This window comes from Cyprinodon tularosa, unplaced genomic scaffold, assembly GCF_016077235.1.
Source record: "Cyprinodon tularosa strain WSP-4 unplaced genomic scaffold, ASM1607723v1 ctg126, whole genome shotgun sequence".
NCBI lineage: Eukaryota > Metazoa > Chordata > Actinopteri > Cyprinodontiformes > Cyprinodontidae > Cyprinodon > Cyprinodon tularosa.
The window spans coordinates 330,191-351,012 of NW_024038070.1; the positions used below are offsets into that span (position 1 = coordinate 330,191).

The following is a 20,822-nucleotide window of genomic DNA, read 5'->3' on the forward strand; positions in this document are numbered from 1 at the left end:
TGGTCAGCTGCATGAAACATCTTCAGGAAAAAATATTGAAGTTATAAAACATATGTTTGATGTATAATGCATTCTTGCATGGTTTCTGCAGACCATAGAGATAAAAAAAATATGTAAAGAGGCACACTGGTTTAAAAAACAAAAACCGCTCATTTCCTTATATTTGGAAGAAGAAGAAGTTAAATCTTATTGGAATCCTATCCAAACAAGTTATTTTTGAAAATCCTTATATTTACTTGACCTGATCAATTTTGGATAATTATTTTTTTTTCTTATGCAGGACACCTAATTTTTACATGCGAACATAAGTTTTTTTTAAACTTGAAGAATGAAACAGTGTTGATTCAACACTTTAGAAACAACTTAAGAACTAGTTTGCATTGGCTAATTGTACTGCGGTGACGGAATAGAATAGAATGAAATAAAAATGTAAGTGTATGTCTCGATTCAGGGGCTGTGTCCTTTCCAAGCTGCATTTGTAAACTGATCACATAACACACTTGATCAAAGGCAGTCCCTATCCAAAAATCCTCCTAAGACTTCTTCAAATGCGACCAACAAGTGTGTACACTCTTTGGCCAATCTGAAGGATGCATCAGGATTATCCTTGTAGCCCATTATTCCCCATGATTCAGTATGGGTCAAAGGGGAATGGTCAAGCTTAGACAGCAATGATGGATGATTGTGGCTAAAATTGTAAATTTAAACTTTCTAGGAACCAAAAAGTGCTCTAGTATCTTGTTCTCCAAGGGAAGGGCTCTGATTCACCGGTCACCACATTAAACCTACAGTGGGGTTAAATTGCTGGCTATTGCTCCCAGAGATTGAGGAATATTGGGCCCCGACATGATTTACACCTAGCGGCAAAAGAAGTAAATGCATCCCATGAGTTCCTGTTCCTGTACAAATGAACCAGCTGCTAATGGATAAGATACTGGCTTCCTCTTCCACATGTTCGTCCCCACTTTCCACCTCTCCCATAGGGAAACTACTAGTAATAAGTTACTAACTGGTTAGCAAGATGCTTCAAAGAAACCGGTCACAATCAAACTTGTAAGCGAACTTGTTAGTGAACCTTCAGACAACAAACGACCAATCACGTTCACTTTATTCACTCGTGTAAAGTCTTGCACCAATTGGGAGAATTCAGAAATGAAATGGTTGGAACGTCCTTTTCCGTATGACTTTAAAGGAAGAGACAGAAGCCACTGATGTCAAGATAAGAGAGCACCTCACCATGCATGGAGGATTTCACCCTAAGAAGGAAAACAAGGATTAGTGAAAGTCAGAACCATGATTCATTATGAACCAACAAATGTCTATGAGGATAACAGGAGGATGGCCGCCACTAATCAAGTGCTTACTGAATATCTTAGGCAGAGACACCCAAGGAAGAAGAGAGGGAAAGGTCTCCCTGAAGTGTCTGATATTGAAAGGGCCTAACAGTGGTTGGACAAAGCTGGACTGAAAGCCAACACAGGGCCATTTATCATAATAGCACAGGAACAAGCTAAGTTCAAGATCAACGCAGGCTGGGGTCTACCAAAGACCCCAATTGTAAGCTATGCAAAGATGCCCCTGAGACAATCCCGCACATACCTGTGTGCAAGATGCTAGAAGGTAGGGCATACATGGAATGCCATAAGAGTGGTTGGACTAATGTATAGAAACAGGTGTACTGGGTATGACCTGGAAGTCTTGAGGTCAAAATAGTATACGCTCTCAAACATAAAATGTGGATGACTAACCAATTGGACATAGTAGTGATGGACAAGCAGAGAGAAAAGGCTGTAGTGATTGATATAGCGATAACGAGTGACAGAAAGCAGAGACAAGTAACATGAGAAGCTCAAGAAATACCACGGGCATAGAGAAGATCTTGACAGAATGTGGAAGGTGAAGGCAACAGTGATCTCTGTGCCAATTGGAACACAGAGTAGTGACCCACAAATTAGGAGAGTCCAGGTAAAACATCTAAGACACTCTTTCGAGAAAAGTGCAAGCCTAGGAACAGCTAAAATACTGCCAAGGACCCTTAAGCTTCCAGGATTCTCATAGAGGACCCAAACTCGAAGGGCAAATAAAAAAAAATCCCACAGTGCAAGTGGGGAATTTTGTGTCAGGGTAAATGATATCAAAAACCTTAGTGTACTGGATTTATAGATCTATACCTTATATTAAAGTTGCTAGGTGACCAAAGTAATGCTGAGGTGAGGGCAGTGATGGCTGCTAAAGGCTAGGTCATTTCTGGTCTTCATTCTTTTTGAGGTCTTTGAAGGGCCTAGTAGCAAACAAGCACTATTGGTATGTGGGACAACCAATAGATAAAATGATTGTTACTTCAAACACTCTAAACTTTTATATCTCAATGTAAATATAATTTCCGTACTTTCATGGCAAAAAGATTTATATGTGGCCTTCAGATTTAGCCCTACAAATGATCAGTCTTGATCCGTTCCCATGAGATACTTAATCAGTTCCGTCAGAGCTGATTGAGCAAAGGGACACCCAGTGCCAACATACCCAGCTTTTGTTTTAGCCAATTATGATAACATGAAAATATCAATAGACTCCACGAGAAACCACAAGAACTTATGCTTGCTTGCTCTTGCTATCCCTCTTAAAATGACATCTCTTCTACAATATTTATCCCAACAGAGATATGTTAGTTATTTTTTTAAAATCTGCTACATTTCTTCCCATTGCTACTCTTTTATACTTGGCCTCTCTTTTGACAAGTGGGTAAACAAAATAAAAACAGCATAATTGCCAACAATCTGCCCCAAAGTTCTTATTTTTCCTGGCACTTTTTTCAAATGTATTAAAAATACCAACAATAACAAAGTTCAGAAGAAATGAAATAGGATTTTAGCATCCCAATGACAAGCAAACAATCTAAAAGATAATCACTTGACACTTATAACTGCACATCAAGATAAAGTCAAAAATCCAAGAGCTTTTTACAGATTCACTTCCCTTCTTATGATTAAAATTGGTTAATGCTTTTGGTATTCAGACATTAGAATTTTTCCAGGCATTGATCTTTCAACCCTTTTGATGTTTATACTAAACCCCCTCATGATCTCTCAAAGCTTGTCTAAAAACTTGGCAAACAGACAGAAATGTCAGTAGCAGACTTTTGCCGTATTGTCTCTATGGACCTTCTATTTTTATTTTCATTTTTTAACAGATAGAAATAAAAATGACCATAACATTCATGAAATGAAAAATATGAGCTTTTACAGTCTCTATTTGAGCCTATCAGATCAAACTTCTAATAATAAGGGTGACATTGACCGAGACATATTAACATTTGTATCCTTTTGTATTGCGTTTTATAATCCCTTATCTACAAGCCAAACATTGCCACCTTTAATAACAAAAAGGTTAAGTAGGCTCTACATCACTTATGCCTAGGATTTTGCTGCATTGTGGTGCTATTTAGTGTGCGTTTTAGGGTAGGAAAAGTATAGCAGAGCATTAGAAACTGACTCAATGAAAGAGAACAAAAGCATTTACACCACCAAAAAAGAATCAACATTTCCAGTAAACTTATATATGCTGGCTAGCTTTATCATAGACTTTTAGCCAAAGAAAATAAGTAGTACTTGATAATTGTACCAATGTATTGTTGATTTTTAACTTTTGCAGCCTTTCCACAGACACCAACCGATTAAATCTTTCAACACAGCCAAGGTTACGTCCTGATAATAAAACAAAGAGTCATCTGCAAAATGTATTATGTGTCTGCCCTCATTTTTACTCTATGCACTGGTAAGTTTGTGGATAAAAGTGATAAAGAACACAGCTCTGAGGGGAACTAGTGTTAGTTAAAAGTATGATAATTAAACATCACTGATCGTCATCCTTTGGAGTCGGTATAATAGAAAAATAAAAAAACACCAGCAAACTAATTCTGGTTAATGTTATGACTATATAGGAGATGGACAGCTAAAATAGGAGATTATATGTGGATAAAAGCTAATGTAATGTCAGTAGAAAGTAAGCAAATATAGTGTTTTGCTCCACTCAGTTGATGCCAAACCGGATTAAGTATGGTGTTCACAGCATCATTAAAACTCTAACTGTAAATTTCTCTTAGGATCTCAGCTTTTAAATCTTGGTTAGAGGGGTTTAGATGAACAAGACGGATATCATTCCACGTTTATTGGCCTTTACAGTTCGGTAGAGGTGCAATTACTGAAACTCTTTAGAGTCTTGACACCCTGTGAAGTCAAGGATAAAATAGAAAATGCTAGCCAGCTGTTAGACGCATGCTTCCACTTCTACTTTGTAGGACTCAGTATCCATCTGTGTGCATCCAAACTGCAATGTTTGTACTGCAAACAGTGTGTCACTTTTTGACCTACAAGTTCTTGATGATGATCTGTTAATTTTACAAGGTAAGAAAAAAAGCTACAGTTCTGAATTATGTTTCAAGATAAATGATGGGGATTGTCATTATTACCTATAGATTTCATCTACTTGATGTTTTTATCAAGTTTCCCATGATTGTGTAGAATGTACAGTACATCCATGTGACACATATTGTCTGTAATGGATAGTCTTGGGATGCTTGTCGACTTCACTACATGTGTAGAACATGTCCTGCATTTATTGTTCCTCTTACTATTATGATATAGCTGGTTTTTGTTTATGCTTATTATATTCCTAAAACTTTTTCTGAATCAACAATCTCTGAATCTCTATTTTTTTTGTGTTTAAGCTGCCTTAATAAACCAATTCCATGCTCTTATCATATTCCCTTACCACCTTTCTTCTTAGGTGGTTTCCATGGGACTGTATATGGGCGAACAGGCTTATTTGCGGAGCAGCTGGAACATTCTGGATGGATTCCTGGTTTTTGTGTCGTTGATTGATATTGTTGTGTCCATGGCGGGAGGGGCGAAAATCTTGGGTGTGCTTCGAGTACTGCGACTGCTTCGAACACTGCGTCCCCTCAGGTACACACAAGGCACATGGAAAATCATATTTGTAGATTCCTCTGTAGTTTTGCTGTATATTGAAATGTTGTACTTGTGAAACTTATATTAGATTTCTGTGGATGTGTGGGAAAATATGCCCAGATATCAAAATGTTAATATTGCTGTGTTTAATAGCACAAACCATGGTGCTTTTTCATCTTTTCCAAGCTGAAATTCTAGATTATTCAAATTAAATTCTACAAATACATATACAATTCTGCATTCCATCCATCCAAAACTCAAAAAAGAAATAATAAATGTAGCTGTTTATTTATATACTCTGACACTGACTATGATTGTTGTGATGTTTTTCCATAAACTCTATATTCAACTGACCTATAAGATTATCCTTTAGCCAAATGGAGAATTAATAAAAGCAGAACTTATAAAAAATATGCTTTACCTGTACATGTCAAGACATTAGAATCCAATTGAAAAATGTATTTATTTCGCTAGCTCAGTTACACGTGTATTATATAAGCACATTGATTCATGGTGCACATGCCAATATATTTTAAGAGTTTTTATCCATATTAAGTTCTAATATTTTTGCCCATTATCGCTTACGGCCAAATGCAATAAACTTCATCGGAAAATGTTATTGTTGTGGGTTTTTAATTAGGAAACATTTACATGTGGGAAGACTGTTGGTGTTAACATCCTCAGCACCCTCAACAAGGAGTGTAAAGCCTGGTTTATGCTTGATGCATCCACAAGGTGCACACGTCACCGCATGGTCAAATTAGCCATTTTTAGCATTCATTTCATGTGCTTCTGCACAGCGTGATTTTGCTGCATTGTGCGTAAATACTCAGAAAAACCAGCGTGAAAATACGTGGTAGATGAAAGAGTATATTAACCTCTCTTGACAACTCATGATTTGGCCCGTAATATCGCCACAATAAAAAAAACTGTATTTTCTACTTTTAAATGTAGTGTAGCATCGTGTTTTTTTCCCCTAGACTCTCCCTAGAGTTGGCAAGATCTCCGCTATTTCTTGAACTTTAGCCAGCTCCTTTTTCCTGTATTTCCTTACTGGACAGACTGATGTCCAGGTGTGTCTGGCCATTGTTCTTATGGATAGTGAGGTCAGACACACCTGGATTAATCAGTCTGTCCAGTAATCAAAGATATGAAACAAAGGAGCAGGCGGAAGTTGAGGAAGTAGTTAAGTTAGGCATATAGCCCAATAAATATAAAAAAATGAAATATAAAAAGATAATATATTATAAAGTATATGATATTTAATATTTTGTGCAACTTCAGTGGTAAGTGATTTAAAACACAAACTATTAGATAATGATATGTGTTATTGTTGTAATGCAATTTCTCTTTAGAGTGATTAGCAGAGCTCCGGGATTAAAGCTGGTGGTGGAGACCCTCATCACTTCCCTCAAACCTATTGGCAACATTGTCCTCATCTGTTGTGCATTCTTTATCATCTTCGGTATCCTTGGAGTACAGGTACAACAGCTGTATTCAACTTATTGTATGCTTTTATTCTTTATGACTGCATTTTGCCATGTCAAAAGCAGATTATTATTATTATTATTATTACTCTACAGGGGTAAAGTATTTTGTGGTGAAGCAGCTTTAATTCCAAAGTGTTTTTCTCCCAAGAAAACTTTTATTATTCTTTCTTCTTTTATACATAATTTTCTTCTGGTGGGTTTCTCACCCAGCTCATTATTTTATCTCATTAGAGTGACACCAAAATGGCTTATTTTTCTGCTTTTGCATAAATAATAAGGTGACTTCAAAATGCTTTTTTAATCTTTATTTCGCAGCTCTTTAAAGGGAAGTTTTTTTACTGTCTCGGCCCTGATGTCAAAAACATCACCAACAAATCCGATTGTCTTCAAGCAAACTACAAGTGGGTCCATCATAAGTACAACTTTGATAACTTAGGACAGGTGGGGATAAAAATAGCTGTTTTTCAGTTTTACATACTGTAGAATTATTATCCAAATTGTGAATGATTAAATGTATTCAGTCTCCAAAAACATTTCACCCTAGGCTCTGATGTCCCTGTTTGTACTGGCCTCCAAAGATGGCTGGGTAAATATCATGTACCATGGCCTGGATGCAGTGGGTGTTGACCAACAGGTATTTCTATGCCAAAAGGCATATGACAGACCAGTTTTAATGTGAAATTATATATCTATCTATATATATTCTGCCTCTTTTCTGATTTGTTTTCTCTTTCTCTTTCCTCATTCCATTGATCTACAATAGCCGATAACCAACAACAACCCATGGATGCTTCTATATTTCATCTCCTTCCTCCTCATTGTCAGCTTCTTTGTTCTTAACATGTTTGTTGGTGTGGTGGTGGAAAACTTCCACAAGTGTCGCCAGCATCAGGAGGTGGAAGAAGCCAAGAGACGTGAAGAGAAGCGACAAAAGCGAATGGAAAAAAAGAGAAGGAGTGAGTAAGATGGCTGAGAGGAATAGGAAATAACAGACACAACTAAAACTGATAACTGGAGGTTTAATCAGTGAGAGTAGAATCTTTTTTTTTAATTTATGCATTTATAAAATTACTAATATGATGCTTTTCAAAATGTATTCCTGCTCTCAAACTTTTCAACATTTTGTCAGATCACAGAAATTGACTCAAGTGTATTTCTGTTTCTTAAATCATGTAAAAAGACTAATTAATAAATCACTTTTAAACATTAAATTAATAGTTTTTTTTTTTTTATTCTTTAAGCTTTTTTTTTAATTAGCTTGATTCAAGATTTTAAAAAGTTTCTTTTTCTTTTACAGAAGCTCAGAAGCTGCCTTACTATGCCAGTTATGGAAACATCCGCCTGATGATCCACACGCTTTGCACAAACCACTACCTGGACCTCATTATTACGTTCATCATCTGTATAAATGTCATCACGATGTCATTAGAGCACTACAATCAACCTCATGTAAGGAGTAATGCTTGTTGGATTTGTGCTTGATTGGTATTTGGGAGTCTAAATGATTCATGTCGGCAAAAAAATCAACTAACTCTAGGTTAGTTTATTTCATTTTTTTTTTACAAATTTCCTTAGCATCAGTGCCCATCTGTAAACAGCAGCCTCCTGAACAAGGTCCAGTGATGCATCACACCAGCAAACCACCTCTATACAGAGGTCAGGCTCCTCTACTGTTTTTATTGCAGCTTGCTGTGGACCTGACATGAAAGCTGTGATTTAGCAGCTGACTCGATGTGGCTCATGTCAAAGTCATCTATCAGTCCGTTCACACACAGCAAATGCCGGTTAATAACTGATCACACTTTTTGTGCTAAAGAGAAAAGAGATTATCTTGAGATAAGACACCCATTTGACCTTTTGAAAATGGCGCAGGCTTTCTCAAACGGACTTAGCGTTAGATAAATATCACAGGTCTCACCTGTGTTTGTCAGTTGTTGGTCCTGACATTTTGCAGCCTCTCACATGTAAGAAGATGCCACTGTCTGTGTGAAAGAAGAAAAGAGCAAAATTTTGTTTAAAGAATAAATCTGGACATGTAAATAATTACAAAATCATTGGCTTTTTAACGTTAAAAACTCTCCTTAACGTGTTTACATTTAGGGCCCATTCTTCAAAGATTCAAAACAAGGGCCACTAAACTAAGTTAGCATTTTGGGGGTTTTTTATACGTGAAATATGTGGCCGTGTTGCAGGTGATCTACAGAGTTAAGACCAGCAAACCAGTTTGGTTTTGTTTAAATATGCATTGAAATGTACAGATTGTGTGCGATACTTGGCAGTTTTAAACCATGTAGTTTCAGGTATTAATGACGATAACCATTTATTTATAGCAACAATATTACTTAATATTTACGTTGCACTTCACCCCACCCCCACCCCTCATTAAACCCCTCCTCCATAGAGAAGGCGGTCAGAATTACAGCAGATGACGCTCTCCACCACCTGCTCCCAAACAGCACCTCTGACATGATATACTGCAAACAAGTTAGGTCCCTCGTAATTTAATGAAACACAGCAGTCCTTTGAGCGGACCTGGTTGAACAACATTGAAGGAGATAAAAGAAATTCCTTTTGGCACAACTAAGGAATATTTATTTTCAGGAGTGCCCAAACATCTCTTTACTTTATCTTGGGGGAGTGGTGGCCTAGTGATTAGAGCATTGCGCTTGGGTCCCGGAGGTTCAGAGGTCTAGTCCCGCTAATTCCCAGAGTACCACTCTGGCTACCTTAGCAAGATCCTTAATCCATACACTGTTTCACACAGTGGCAGCCCACTGCTCCGTAAAGGGATGGGTTAAAGGCAGAAAGTGCATTCCATTGCTTTGTACTTGTGACAATGTAATGACAATAAAGTTCAATTCTAATTCTTTTTCTATTCTTACAGGCTTAGTTATGGATTTATTTAGTTTAATTTTCAAAGCTATGCCGTATAATTTGAATAATCTTTTTTTTTTCGTTAAATTGTATAAAGTTTCTGCATCAAGCTGCCTTGCACCATTTCTCCATTAATGTTATAATATTATTGCTATTTTTGCTGACACAATATGTTTACATATGCATAGACTCATTCTCCTTTGTCTGTCTTTGTATAAATGCCTTTTTTTCATCACAATGACTACAGAAATGTTTGCATGTAAGTTTTCAGCTGCGTGCTAAAAAGATGCAAACACTGCAGCTGCTGTTGAGTTTTGGTCTTCAGAAATCATTTTGGTAAATATTTAAATTTGCATACACAGATTTGTGCGGCTGTGTCATTAGAATATGATCTGCATATTGATGAAGGCCACGTGCAAAAAAAAAAAGGTTTGCACATTCTGTCGTATGAATTGCTGGCCTATTTTGCAACAGTGTCATAAAAAGGAGAACGTTCTGATATGACATTGAGCATTTGTTGATTTCACCACAGAAAATACTGGAAAGATTCCATTTTACAGTTTCTCACAGCCTGGGCTATAACCCAGATCATCTCCTCTCATATTCCACATGCATTTATGTTCACATAAGTGTTCTCTTTCACTGCCTTCTTTTTCTTCAGTCCCTGGATCTTGCCCTCAAATACTGCAACTATTTCTTTACCTCCACATTTGTGCTTGAGTCCATTCTGAAGCTCATCGCCTTTGGATTTCGGCGCTTCTTCAAAGACAGGTAATTTTGTATGTTTACACCTGTGTGATTTCAAGCACTGTTGGCATGAAGGAGGTTGAGAGCAAGTTTTATGCTTCCATTTTTGTTTTTGCTTATTATAAACACGCTTAAAAGAAGGTATTAATCATTAAAGGGACGATTAAAGCTCTGGCACAAACATTAATCTCTTGATGGGACCCGGCACCACAATAAATAGTCCATTAGTTCAAAGTGTTTCTTTATAAATCACCATTTGTCTTTGATCATGTTTAAATGGAATGAGGTATAACTGTTTTGATAGCATTAAGGATTATAAAGTCTGCTCAAATATTTGAGCTGGCTGTATTTTTCACTGTGATTACAGACTTACAGCAAACTCCACATGTAATGTTTTTACTAAAGATGTATTTAGGTCTTTAATATAAAATAGGATTTTGTTACAGAGGCATATAACACTAATATAATGTTTAAAAATCCAGTCTTTATTTAAAATCCATGGGCTGGGGGAATCCCTCAGTATGGACTCAGTCCCATGATCCATAACTATAGTCTTAGCAAAAATCATTGCTAAAAAAAAAAAAAATCTTTCCTAAAATCAAAATTAAACTATGTTGAATTTTGTAAACTCGTCTGTTTAAGGCCAAAGGATGAATGTCTGCAAATGCATATTATACCAATTTACCACTACTGGCTCAGTCCATTAACCCACTGGTTGAATAACAAACCTCTAACTCATTAGCCATGAGAAAGAAAAATCTAAATTTTCTTGCAGATCTTTCCCTTTTGTTTAACTTACTCATTATAACTGCACCCTGTCAAATATGGTACTCTTAAAATATTGACAACATCCTGTCTCAAAAAGGCCTTATTTTGTTTCTGTTTTAAGGTAATTTAGTTTTGTTGTTACAGTAATTGAAAGAGAAAACAAAACTCAAATCTGTTATCAGAATTTCTCATTTTGACATGACAGAGAAATGCTTCGTATTTCAAGTTTAATTTTGTATCTTAAAGCAAAACAAAATCACACTTTTTCCATTTTGTTTTCTATGACCATTTAAAAAAAAAAGATGTATCAAATAACCAATTATCCATTGTGTTATGTGTTTATTTTAATGTTTTGCATGATAAAAATCAACATGTCTCACAGTTTTTCACACATGATGTTATAGGACTAAGCAGTAGGACTCCAGTTTCCTACATTTAACATGCTTTCATCGTTGTTTGGTCCCCATGGTAAGAACACATCAGCATTGTCCCATTTTTTTTTTCTGTCTGTTATACCACTAAAGCTTTGACCAGCACAAAACCGATGTCCTTTTCTCATCTTGGATATGTATTGCCTAATTAAGGCAGGAGGCAATACGGAAACTTAGATAGCACTGATGGTAACTTAATGTCATGACCTATTTTAGATTCTGATGAAAATCTTAGAATGTAAGAGGATGGGAAGAAATGGTTAGAAGAAGAGATAAAGAACAGATAATATATGACAAGGGAAGCTGGACTGAACAAAAATGAAAGAGGAAGGGCACAAACGAGTGATGAAATGAGAAAAAGATGGGCGGATATAAGGAGAATTTATTACTCAGTTATCTCCGAGCGCTTTGTCTCGTTTTATGTTGTGCCGTGAACAGTGCATAGAGTGATTTGTAGTCCAGGGTCACTCACAGCTTTAAAATTGGGTCACTGGAGTAGGAATTAACACATACATGTACGGGGTTAGTTTGCATGTGCATGAGTTTCTCTACAGGTGAAGCATATAGAATTAAGAAGAACTGAACAAAAGGCATATAATCACTGACAGGAAGTCCCACTACAGGGAAATTGCCTTTATGAATACAAGTTCATTCAAAGTTGACAGAGGTCACACTGTTATTGTGTTAATCTGCCAAATCTTTAATGAGTCTGGATGCTTTCAATTTCTATTTATTTGGTATTCTACAAACTTTCTTATTTTTGATAAGGACTTAGAATTTTACATTAAACTTAAATGACTAAATACCGAGGATAACTTTCATATGAAAAATGCTTTTGGTCCTTATGGGTGGTGTCTGGTCTGGAAGCGGATGAAAACAATATGCTTTGAGTTTATTTAAGAGGTTTTTTGGGAAAGTTGAGTAGTTTCTTAAAGCCGTAATATTTTTAAAATAATGTTTTATGTGCAGCCTTTGAGTTCAAACGTTGCACATAAAACTTTTGGAATAATCAAGCCTGCTCCCAGATCAGAGTTTTAAAACGTTTGCGAAAATTTTCGTTTGTAAAAACATCAATAGGAGGTGGCTTTATGATGGACTGTTTTGTCTTAGCATTTATAAGGGTAGGAATTTTAACAGGACAGGGTGGTAATGAGCAAAAACCAAATGTCACTATTGTGTAAGCTTTGAACTTACAATTACTACAGAGATATGCAGCTTTAGGTACATAAAAATACTAAAGAATATATTTAATTTCCTGCAAGGCTGCCATTAAGTTTTGGAACATGATAAAAATTCTAGGAATTGGGTATCAAAAACATTTTTTTTTACTGTATACATTTGCTGCAAAATCTTCTCATCCGCTGATCAGATGTCACAGCAATGACCAAATGACAATTTTATGCATTTTTCTGATATTTATGTGTGGTTATTTAATTGTTCAGTTCTGTCTTGCAGAGTTTAGTGCCAAGGCTGGATATATTACAGAAAATGCAACGTAGAATAATCTTCACGTTATTGTTACTGATTAAGAGAAAGTGTTGCACTTCAGAAGCAGAGTTTGGAGACGTATAAACTGCACCCTGATTGTATATGTGTGGACCTTGCATTAGGTGGAACCAGCTGGACCTAGCCATTGTTCTCCTGTCAGTTATGGGCATCACTTTGGAGGAAATTGAGATCAGCGCTGCCTTGCCTATCAACCCCACTATCATCAGAATCATGAGGGTTCTAAGGATAGCACGAGGTACATATGCCAAGCCTTTCAGAGATCCTTATTCACAGGGATCATTTCTCATAAAGACAAGAGCATAAACATTATAACTGTTAAACAGTTTCACAGATCATATATCAGTAATAGCCTTCAATATTCTTCTTCCTGTGTCCACATGCTTGTGCTTATTAAGAAGGATAAGAATCTTTATATTGTATAATATTGCTGTACTATATACAAATAAACCTAGAGAATTCCCCTTCCAAATTAACCTTGATCTAACTTTTTTTGTATTTATATACTCACACAGTCCTCAAGCTGCTGAAGATGGCTACCGGAATGAGAGCCTTGTTGGATACAGTTGTTCAAGCCCTGCCTCAGGTACACCAGAACACTGTTGTATAAGCTCCTTCCTCATAGTCACAGAAACTCAGTTTTCTGGAGGACATTAGGTTGATCTCACTCAAACATCATGGGGAAACAAAACCTGCTATTCATTTTCTCTAGTTCTCTAGTTTAACTCTAGTTTGCTCAAAGTCGATAAGGGTGGTATCCAGATACACATACACAGAAAGCGCCCTGTCTTCCCTTTGCCTCGCAACCTGTGATAAGAAACCACATAGGGGACACAGAGAACATGTGGAAGAAGTTGCTCTGGTCAGATTAGACCAAACCTGACAACCTTGGCTTTTATTCAAAACACTTTTTTGAAAACTGACAATCTCTAAATACATGCAAACATATTGTACATGCAATTCTTTAACCCATGCCATTTTGCATCGCTTATTGGGATTCTTTGAAGATCAGATCCTTGATGTAATATTGTGGGCCATCAACCCCAGAAGCGTCACTGTTGTTCCACATTTTCTCCCTTTTTCAATGATGGTTTTCACTGGGATTCCCTGAAGTGGATCCCTCTTAAACATAGTTTTCCTTGACTGATTTTCCTCATTGACATTATTTCTCTTCTGATCCTCTATGACTTGACATTAGAAAATGAAGTGTTACTTTTCATATTATAGCCTGCTTCTTGTTGTCAGACAGGCTTTTCTAAGTGACCTTTATGATTGTATAGGTCTAAAAGTAATCAGGTTGGAGTTTAACTTGCAAAAACTAACAAAAAATAATCTGTTTAATCACAGTAATCTACTCGTTAACAATGCCATATTGGCTTTTTTTTTACCCTGCTTATATTGTTCTGAATATAGAATGTGTTTGTTGATCTGGGAAATTCAAGTCTCACAGCATGAATGAACCCAAAAAGCTCTGCAATGTGCAATTGTTGTTTCTGCTGCACAGTGTTTGGAAAAAATATGAGTGATCTCTTCTGTTTCCAAGAAAATGTGAAGAGAAAGGCACAGGAGTATAATTCCTTAAATTCTAACTAGCCTTTAAAGTATCTGTGCTGTCTCGACATAGATGGGCACAAACACACATTGTGCCTCATTATGGAAAGGCACAAACCCCCTGATCCTTTGACTATAAAAGTATGAAGCAGACACATAGAACAGGTGGTGTGGTGCAAAGAGGACCACCAGGTCTAAAGAAGATAGGCTTCCTCATCTTTCTTTCTATTGATCCCTCCCTCATTAACACCCAGGCTTTTGCTCCATCCCAAGGGCAGTCGGGCATGTTATTAAAACTAAGGCTAATTAAACAGTTCCAGGAGGTCTCTTTTTTATGTCTGTACTGGGTCTGTTTGCTTATAAAGATGCTTAGAGCGTCCTACCTGGTCACAGTTTTTACCTCAAGTGATATTTCACTGTGCATTTGAAATGACATCCAGCTAAATTTATTTCAGTGTTACTTTCTTTGAAATATGATATACACTCACCGGCCACTTTATTAGGTACCCCATGCTAGTAACGGGTTGAACCCCTTTTTGCCTTCAGAACTGCCTCAATTCTTCGTGGCATAGATTCAACAAGATGCTGGAAGCATTCCTCAGGGAGTTTGGTCCATATTGACATGATGGCATCACACAGTTACCGCAGATTTGTCGGCTGAACATCCATGATGCGAATCTCCCGTTCCACCACATCCCAAAGATGCTCTATTGGATTGAGATCTGGTGACTGTGGAGGCCATTTGAGTACAGTGAACTCATTGTCATGTTCAAGAAACCAGTCTGAGATGATTCCAGCTTTATGACATGGCGCATTATCCTGCTGAAAGTAGCCATCAGAAGTTGTTACATTGTGGTCATAAAGGGATGGACATAGTCAGCAACAATACTCAGGTAGGCTGTGGCGTTGCAACGATGCTCAATTGGTACCAAAGGGCCCAAAGAGTGCCAAGAAAATATTCCCCACATCATGACACCACCACCACCAGCCTGAACCGTTCATACAAGGCAGGATGGATCCATGCTTTTATGTTGTAGACGCCAAATTCTGACCCTACCATCCGCATGTCGCAGCAGAAATCGAGACTCATCAGACCAGGCAACGTTTTTCCAATCTTCTATTGTCCAATTTCGATGAGCTTGTGCAAATTGTAGCCTCAGTTTCCTGTTCTTAGCTGAAAGGAGTGGCACCCGGTGTGGTCTTCTGCTGCTGTAGCCCATCTGCCTTAAAGTTCGACGTACTGTGCGTTCAGAGATGCTCTTCTGCCCACCTTGGTTGTAACGGGTGGTTATTTGAGTCACTGTTGCCCTTCTATCAGCTCGAACCAGTCTGGCCATTCTCCGCTGACCTCTGGCATCAACAAGGCATTTCCGCCCACAGAACTGCCGCTCACTGGATGTTTTTTCTTTTTCGGACCATTCTCTGTAAACCCTAGAGATGGTTGTGCGTGAAAATCCCAGTAGATCAGCAGTTTCTGAAATACTCAGACCAGCCCTTCTGGCACCAACAATCATGCCACGTTCAAAGTCACTCAAATCACCTTTCTTCTCCATACTGATGCTCGGTTTGAACTGCAGGAGATTGTCTTGACCATGTCTACATGCCTAAATGCACTGAGTTGCCGCCATGTGATTGGCTGCTTAGAAATTAAGTGTTAACGAGCAGTTGGACATGTGTACCTAATAAAGTGGCCGGTGAGTGTATTTCTTATGTTTTATTCACTTTCAATTGCTTTACTGTCTTAACTATGGAGGTCCTTCATATTAGGCAACTGTATATAGGTAAAATGCAATTAACTAACACCAGTCCATCATAGGTAACTTCCTCATTTGTAAATAGCAGATACAATAATTTTTCTTTCAGCTTTTTGAAGGATGAAGTTAAGATTAAGCAAATTTTTATTAATAAAACTGTTAAACACATTGGATCACATTTTAATATTTTGCTTTGCCACTATGATAAAAGTAGCGGTTTAAATTTCATAAAATTTTGTGTTTCTGTAATATGTATTTAATACCAGAAAAAAATATCAACAAGTCCTTTCAATCGATATAATTGAAGATTAATTATATCCTTGCGTATAGCTAGTTGTTTGTGGCAAATGTGGCTCAGGATGTAGGGTTCTCCCTGTCACCATTGGGTTAGTGCTGGTGAAGATTCTCATTCATCCAGGTCATCGTCATCCCAAAAAAGTTAAAAATGAAACCTACAACGCCGCAGTAGAGTTAATTACTTCCCACTTTCATCTCATCCCCCACCCCCATGCAGTGGACCAAAACATCTCGCCTGGGCAGCCAGGCCAACAATTCCTCCTTTCAAAGGCATAAACCAGTATTGCATATTGCAAGCTAACAAAGAACACAAATGCCTCAGGTTTGCCAGTTTTCTAAGGCAAAACAAGTTTTCGGGCTACTCTATAAAGCTTCGAACTCAACGCTAATTCTCATAATTTCAATTGAAAAAGCTTCCTGGATGGGAAGTAAAATGAATTAAAACTTGGAAACAAAGTCCAGTGGATTGTTTTTAACTATTTTGGATAATTGGGTTAGTGGTTTAAGCCCCAAGACACAACATACCTTTCGTTGTGCCATTGGGCAATACATTTCACCCACCTTACCTCTCATTGGTGGTCTCAGGGCCTGTTGGCACCAATGGCATAGCAGGCATGGCTACTATGTATCTTACCATAGGTTTACGTCAATGAATGACTATAGAGTGAAAAGCTTTGGGGTCCGCAAGCTTCATAAATAACAATACAACTACAGATCATTTTCCATTTTGGTACTAAAGGAAGTAGCCTTCATATTGAGCAAAAGAATCTTGACTATAGGGGTAGTGAATGTCTTTCCTTTATTCACCTTCATTATCTGATGAATAAATTTAATAGCAAAAAAACATTTCGTCCTCAAAGATAGTGACAGGAAAAATGGAAAGCATAAAGATAGTCCATATCTAACAGGGGCCAAATTGTGATTGCTTTATGAGAGCTATTTGTTCAGGGTGTCCCCCTGTCATGCAATTTTACCAGCAAAAAATATATCTATTAATAACAAGAACTGTAAATTATATTAAATGAATATATCATTCTTTTCAAGGGTAAAACCAAATATGATCTTTAGTTAAATGATTATAACCAACAATTTGCTCAATTACCGGGTGTTATTAATGGCTTACCTTTGTGGCTGGATGTTTTGGACTGGCTGTTAAAATCCAAGTTGTCTCTACCATCAGAAAATGTCAATAACTTGGTTTATGGTTCAAGCAGATTTATTAATCATTAACCACAAGGAAAACATATGTCTCTGTCTATTCATGTTGTTAACTTAAAGGAAGGTGATCCAGCTCTTAGAGACAATCGGTCACTGCTGCACAAATAATAATAGACAACCCACTAAAAATAATGTTACTCCTATTAAACCTAATAATCCCTGTTACAGTATTATTGTGTTTAATAAGCTATGCAAACACTGCAGGCTACTGGAATACACTCATAATACATTAAAAGAATCAGTAAACATAAAATAGTTTAAATGAGTTCCTTAGGTAGCATCTTTGATAATGTTCAGTTCCTTAGCTAAACTGTTCATATTAGCAGCATATATTATATACATCAAACAGATGTGTAACAGTAGTCTTTGGTAACATTCAAATCAATCAAGTTTAACTAATTCCAATAAAGAAGGTTGATCAACCGACACACTCAATGGTCAAGACACAACTTTACGAAGACGGGAATGATGACTGTAACATGAAAAGCACACAAGTTGAATGTTTGTCTTCAACTTGGGAGGGATTCAACCCTTTTCACGTGCAAAAATGGACCACATCTCCGGAGTTTCTGCACCACATCGAACGTGGTGGCCAGCTGGCTTGCTGGGTTTTCTTCTTGTATCCATACAGAGATCCAGTGGAAGAGGAAGAAAAATGAGGTTTTGGTGGTTTTAAAGGTCCCCCTACTTGAGGATGCGATGTCAGAGCAACAGGCTGCATCAAAACACAGCCGTAATTACAACTTCCTTAACGCGGAAGTTGTAATTTAATCTGTAACATTGGTGCAATTCAGCAGATTAGCCAAAGACTGGTGCAGAAAATGTTTCTGACATAAAAAAAAACACAGCACATTGTGGTTTCTCACATTTTGCAGCAAACGTGGATCAAAATGGTATGAGGCAGTAGGTCCTCATGTTATGTATGATCACAAAATATTAGTCAGGGAAGACAGTTAGTCCAATGCTTTCATTATCCATTATCCATACCTTCTGGTTAATTCTTCTGAAATTTTCCTCTCATATTTAGTTATTAAAGCAACTCAAAAGTCAACCAAACCAGGACATATTTTTCAGCTATAATGCCATATCTTATAGTAATTTGAAACAGTACATGAAAAACGATTTCCAACTGTTTCCAACTTCATTCTTTTTCTTCTCTTCCAATTATCTCTCTCACCTTTGTGCAAATCTTAGCATTTACATCTTATTAGCTCAAACAATGTTTTCTTTTAACCTGAGAAGTATCAAATGGTAAATTGCTGATCGACTACCTCCAGGCTTACTGCACAAAGCCAAAAGACAGCAACTGCTGCCTTCTGTATGTTGTTGGCAAAATATGTGCAATTCTATAGCTCTGTTTTTGAACAAAGGTATAGGTTAACGGCAGGAAATATGTCCTCACTCTCAGTGGAGCAGCGCTGTTAGAAGACTGTTTCATATCTCTATAATGGGATTAGATTTTTGCCCCAAGTGTTTACTTTCTAACATCTTTATCCCCATTAAGTTCTGTTAACAGGAGGCTTTTTGTGGTGGAACTGAGCCAGGTCCCCAAACTCAAAAATTCATAAAAGCACAAGAGACTCACAATCTTCTAAAAAGCGGTGCTACAGTTTACTGATCCAAACAATGTGACAACACAGTGAAAACAAGCTGAGTTGTGTAATACTAAACATTTAGTGCTGATCTTATCAATATTTATACCAGAAGCAAAGGATTATTCTCCATGGAATAAAAAAAGATTTATACTGAATTTTATAAAGAAAAGCAGTTTCTAAAGTTCTTATATGTTGCTTAAAAATAATAAAAAGAACTAAATTAATGATCTCTAGTTAATCATAAGTCTGATTAAAAAAGCCATGTTTTACATTTTTGCTTTATAAAGATCTGCCTAATGGGATTTTCTTGTTTTTATTACAAACATATTTCACATTATTCAGATCATTAGAGATACTTTTATGCAGAAAATCTGCTGCTGCAGATGTTAGTACTTTGTTGCACAACATAAGGTAGCTGCACAAAAGGCTTTACCTCATTTACATGTGCATGTCTGCATGTTTATATGCACATTTATGCATGTTTTTATATTATGTTGCAGGTGGGTAACCTGGGCCTGCTCTTCATGCTGCTGTTTTTCATCTACGCCGCCTTAGGAGTAGAGCTTTTTGGAGAACTTGGTGAGTTTTTTTATTTAACCTTGGTTCAGTTGAAAATATTTTATATATTTTAACTCTTAGAGAAAAAAAGAAAAGTACCGGTAATTATGTGGGGGTAGTTACATACATTTCAAAGTAAAAATGTTTGCAAGTGGGTTTCTAAATAACATTATAAATATCTAGAGTTCAACTTTATTGATTTTTGTTTTTTTTTTGCTTTGTAATTTCACACACATCTAAATTATAAAAAAAAAAAAAGACAAGTAAGCTTTAACACACAGTAAAATACCTAGAAAAAAATATCCTCAACCTTTTTAACCTCAATTATTTATTGGGGTATATATGAATGATACCTTTTTTATTTTTTTGTATTACACACCCCATTCTATCAGTAATTGCAAAAAAATTAAGTTTCTGAAAACTGTAATAACATCTAATTTATTGGTATCATATTGATCAAACTAAACTAAAACATATAGAGTCTCAAACTGTTCAGGATTTTTTAAGAAACTTCTCCAGCTGACATATGACTGATCTTCAGGTTGAAATGTCAGTTGAGTCTTATGGCTAAAACAAAAACACATCTCCTTCCTGTGGTCTGTCATAAAAGAAATATCTTGATACTTGTACATATTACTTGTAAATTTTAAAGACTATAAAATGCTTCTTTGGGGCACTTTATACAAGAAAAAAAGGAACAGTTACATAGCTTCAAATTACTCTACTCTTATTATAGCAAGCCCCACCTGAGCACCCACAATGTTTGTTAACTTTTTTTTACTAACTCCTTCAAGTATTTTCCATTGGCCAAGTTCTAAATCTTTTTTCTCCAAAGCTATTTTTGATATTGACCGTTTGGGAATTAAACCATTTGCTGTTGATTTATTTTATAAATGGAATTTAAAAAATATCCAGTTTCAAGACAAATTATCTTTCCTGACAGCTTAAGGACCTCCTCCAAAGCAATTTTGATTGAACGGATGTATAAAAGGCAATAATGCTGGTTAAACTTATAAAAATATAAAAAAGGAGTTCAGATTTCAAATAAAACTGGAAAACCAGCCAT

General features: G+C 36.6%; 1 protein-coding gene across 1 annotated transcript in view; it reads left to right on the plus strand.

Annotated features, from left to right (window-relative positions):
- LOC119777652 (voltage-dependent T-type calcium channel subunit alpha-1I-like) overlaps positions 1-20,822 on the plus strand; it is a 182,615-nt gene that overhangs the window by 132,565 nt on the left and 29,228 nt on the right. Inside the window, exons 20-29 of the mRNA XM_038276619.1 lie at positions 4,786-4,964; positions 6,323-6,449; positions 6,773-6,898; positions 7,002-7,091; positions 7,221-7,413; positions 7,755-7,906; positions 9,993-10,102; positions 12,888-13,021; positions 13,299-13,369; positions 19,699-19,777. Coding sequence (XP_038132547.1) covers positions 4,786-4,964; positions 6,323-6,449; positions 6,773-6,898; positions 7,002-7,091; positions 7,221-7,413; positions 7,755-7,906; positions 9,993-10,102; positions 12,888-13,021; positions 13,299-13,369; positions 19,699-19,777 — 1,261 coding nt within the window. The remainder of the gene's footprint in view (positions 1-4,785; positions 4,965-6,322; positions 6,450-6,772; positions 6,899-7,001; positions 7,092-7,220; positions 7,414-7,754; positions 7,907-9,992; positions 10,103-12,887; positions 13,022-13,298; positions 13,370-19,698; positions 19,778-20,822) is intronic.